The sequence below is a fragment of the Poecilia reticulata genome, linkage group LG18 (genome assembly GCF_000633615.1).
Source record: "Poecilia reticulata strain Guanapo linkage group LG18, Guppy_female_1.0+MT, whole genome shotgun sequence".
Taxonomy (NCBI): domain Eukaryota; kingdom Metazoa; phylum Chordata; class Actinopteri; order Cyprinodontiformes; family Poeciliidae; genus Poecilia; species Poecilia reticulata.
The window spans coordinates 21,774,405-21,778,051 of NC_024348.1; the positions used below are offsets into that span (position 1 = coordinate 21,774,405).

At 48.3% G+C, this 3,647-nt stretch overlaps 1 protein-coding gene across 2 annotated transcripts in view; it reads left to right on the top strand.

The window, feature by feature from the left end:
- LOC103480961 (phosphatidylcholine:ceramide cholinephosphotransferase 2-like) overlaps window positions 1-3,647 on the top strand; it is a 15,815-nt gene that overhangs the window by 8,449 nt on the left and 3,719 nt on the right. For both annotated transcript variants that reach the window (XM_008436177.2, XM_008436176.2), the window contains exons 2-5: window positions 1,761-2,432; window positions 3,007-3,124; window positions 3,211-3,268; window positions 3,375-3,470. In XM_008436177.2, the coding sequence (XP_008434399.1) occupies window positions 1,912-2,432; window positions 3,007-3,124; window positions 3,211-3,268; window positions 3,375-3,470 (793 nt within the window). In that variant the 5' untranslated portion in view covers window positions 1,761-1,911. The remainder of the gene's footprint in view (window positions 1-1,760; window positions 2,433-3,006; window positions 3,125-3,210; window positions 3,269-3,374; window positions 3,471-3,647) is intronic.

Consider the following 3,647-nt stretch of genomic DNA (forward strand, 5'->3'; position numbering starts at 1 on the left):
TGGATGGATGGATGGATGGATGGATGGGTATCAGGTCTGTTGTAGATTCGCTGTTGGCTTCTGCAGCTAAATGTTTCTACTGGCTCCAAATGCAGGATCATGATTGGTGCTTTGTTGTTGCCACGACAGAAAAAAGTTGCTAAATGTAGAGACAAAGTCTCTAACAGTCACCCAGCTGTTGATTTACGGTTATTTTTGAAGAATTCAAATTATGCAATGAGAGAGAACCGCTGGTAGCTAAACATCTCCACAGCATGAAGCTGCCACCACCATGTTTGGCAGCTGGAGCAGCGTTCTTACGTCAGGAACCCTGACGCTGATTTCTCTAAACGGCTCCATTTTCATCCAATTTGACCACAAAGTGTTTCTGCTGCAGTTTCATATGGAACAAGCTCCAGGCCAAAACTTTGTGACTGCGCCCCCTGGAGCCATTCAGCCTCAGCTCTTTGCAGGTTAAATCRTTTACGCTGCAGTTGTTGGTCATCTTGTCCAAACGGAAACATTCCTCCTCGCCTGGTTTCATCAGTGGGATAGAAAATATCTTTGATATTCAAATGTGTGAAACTCCACAGATGGAGAGCAAATAAAAGGGCTTTGTCTTCAGCTGAAGGGAGGAAGTTTTATTACGCAATCGGTTTGAATTTTTAAATCACTCCAGAGCCACAGACATCAAAGCAGAGATGGATTAGTTATCCTGGCCTGTTATGTCCACTAGATTGTTTTATTTATTGATTACATTTTTATTTTGTGTACTTTTTTATTGATTATACTTATTTTCTTTTAATAATTTATATATATTTATATTTTTGCAGGTTGATAATTGTAACTGGTATATTTCTGCATACTTGTATTTGTTTTTTTCTTAAATTTTATATAATTTTTTAATTTTTTTTTAGATACATTTATTAAAGTTTCTTAAGGTAATGCAGTCGGCTGAATCTTAAACGTGTCTTCTTGTGAGTCCTGATGACTTCTGGGTAACAGGAAGTTGTTCTCATTTAAGACGAGCGTCTGCTGTCATTGAGCCGATACTGAAGCTGAAGAAGCTCCTCCCCCTCCTCCTCCTCCTCTTCCTCCTCCTCTTCCTCCTGGTGGATGCGACCAGACTGGTTCTCAGGACGTCTCAGAGGAGGGAGTGTCTCCCTGAGGTTACCTGAAGTCAAACCGCTTCCTGCTCAGAGTCTGGGGAGAAAAATGCATGAAAACCTGCAGAAACTCGGCTCCTCCACACAGAAGCACACGGTTCCTGTAATAAAACCCCCGGATGTTTAAATATGGAAATGATTTCAGGTGCATGTGCGCTCAGGCTGATGTAAACACACACAATGGGGTGTGTGTGTGAAAAGGTCAACGACCTGTCGGCGAGTAAACATGAGAGAACTGCTGCTGCAGATGAAATGAATCATCTGATCGCAGGAAGAGTTCAGACCTTTCTGGGGACACGATTGGCTGGTTTACAGCTCACAGCTGATTGGTCGATTCCGATCCATGAAGACAGGGTTTCATCTCCTTGTCATCCTGACGCGCGTTATCGGCTGAGCCGTGTTTTAAAAGTTTACTACAGATCAGCTGCAGGTTAAACTTTGGACACTGATAACAAATCAGTTTGAAAACTAATCTGAAGATGTAGCGTTTTAAACGCTTGTGTAGACGGTTTAAATGCCGTATTGTCTTTCCTGTTTTGAGGAGTGGAAACCAGAAATCAGTGAAACTGAATGTTTGTTCTGTAAATGGCTGAAATGTAAATGTTTGTTTTTCAGGTTTCTGCTGATTGAGACTCACCTGATCTGGTTCTGCCTTATCTGTGAGCTCAGAGACCAAACACCTGCAGCAGACCTGATAATCGATCAGTCCTGTTATTGGTTAACAGCCTGACTGGAAGGACTCTGATTGGTTGATAAAGTCTGGTCGATGGCCGCTTCAGAGCTGATTGAGGAGGAGGAAGTCCGGATCCCAGTGGAAGCCAATGTGACCTCATCAAACTCCCCGACGCAGATTCATCCACAGAGGGTTGCCAACGGTAACCCCACCCGCCATGCCTCGCCGCCCCCAGACGACCTTGACGGGAATGACAGGCGCGAGCGCGGCGGCCTGTGCAGCCTGATGCTGATCGAGTCTCTGAACAACAAGCTGAAGAGACGCTGCGACTACGAGAAGATCTGCGGCGCCAAGGCGGAGCCCGGCGACAGCCTGCCCAGCGAGTGGTGGAAGACCGGCGTGGCCTTCCTCTACGCCTTCTTCAACCTCATCTTCACCACCGTCGTCATCACCATCGTCCACGAGAGAGTGCCGGACAAGTCGGTGAGCCCGCCGCTGCCGGACAAGTTCTTCGATTACGTGGACCGAGTCCCCTGGGCCTTCACCATCACCGAGACCAACGGGCTGATCCTGGTCGGGCTCTGGCTCATCCAGTGGCTGCTGCTCAAACACAAGTACGACCACTGACTGATACTGGGAACACTGGGGTTACTGGGGACGCTGAGGTTGCTGGGGTTGCTGGGGACCCTGAGGTTGCTGGGGTTGCTGGGGACCCTGAGGTTGCTGGGGTTGCCGGAGTTACTGGGGATGTTGAGGTTACTGGGGTTACTGGGGACGCTGAGGTCACTGGGGTTGCTGGGGACGCTGAGGTTGCTGGGGTTGCTGGGGACGCTGAGGTTGCTGGGGTTGCTGGGGACGCTGAGGTTGCTGGGGTTGCCGGAGTTACTGGGGATGTTGAGGTTGCTGGGGTCACTGGGGTTACTAGGGTCACTGGGGTTACTGGGGTCACTGGGGTTACTGGGGTCACTGGGGTTGCTGGAGTTACTGGGGTCGCTGGGGTTGCTGGAGGTTGGTGCTCCAAAAACATAAGTTGTTGAATATGGTATCCATTTAATAAGAGTAATAATGGATGTAGAAGCAAATTACATATATTTAGCATTTATATTTCTTTGGCTCCATGACCTCCAGTTCATCCTGTGTTTGTTGTTTTAAGCCGTTATTGATCTGCGATTGATTGGTTCTCTGCAGAGCCATCGTGGGCCGGCGGTGTTTCTTCCTCATCGGGACTCTCTACATGTATCGCTGCCTCACCATGTACATCACCACGCTGCCGGTGCCGGGGAAGCACATGGTCTGCGCCCCAAAGGTCGGCTGGACGCTTGACTTCTTCTTCTCCTCATCCTCGGTTTGTTTGCTGAAGCTTAGAGCCAATAATCGATCGTTTCTCTGCAGCTTTACAACGACTCAACGGGGAAAATATGGAGGATCCTCCGGCTCATTTCAGGAGGAGGTAACGTCACGCTAACAGCTTGTTACGAAGCTGGTTTCTGATTGGCTGATCCCTGCAGAGTGGATCAGATTACCTGATCAGAAACTAATCAAACTTTATTTTCCAGGTTTGTCTCTGACCGGTTCTCACCTCATGTGTGGAGACTTCCTGTACAGCGGCCACACGGTCATGCTGACGCTGTCCTACCTCTTCATTCAGGAATGTGAGTCCAAGGAAACACAGTTTTTCTCTCAGCTGAGCTTCGGCTGAGCTTCAGCTGAGCTTCAGCAAAGCTTCAGCTGAGCTTCAGCTGAGCTTCAGCAAAGCTTCAGCTGAGCTTCAGCTGAGCTTCAGCAAAGCTTCAGCTGAGCTTCAGCTGAGCTTCAGCAGAGCTTCAGCA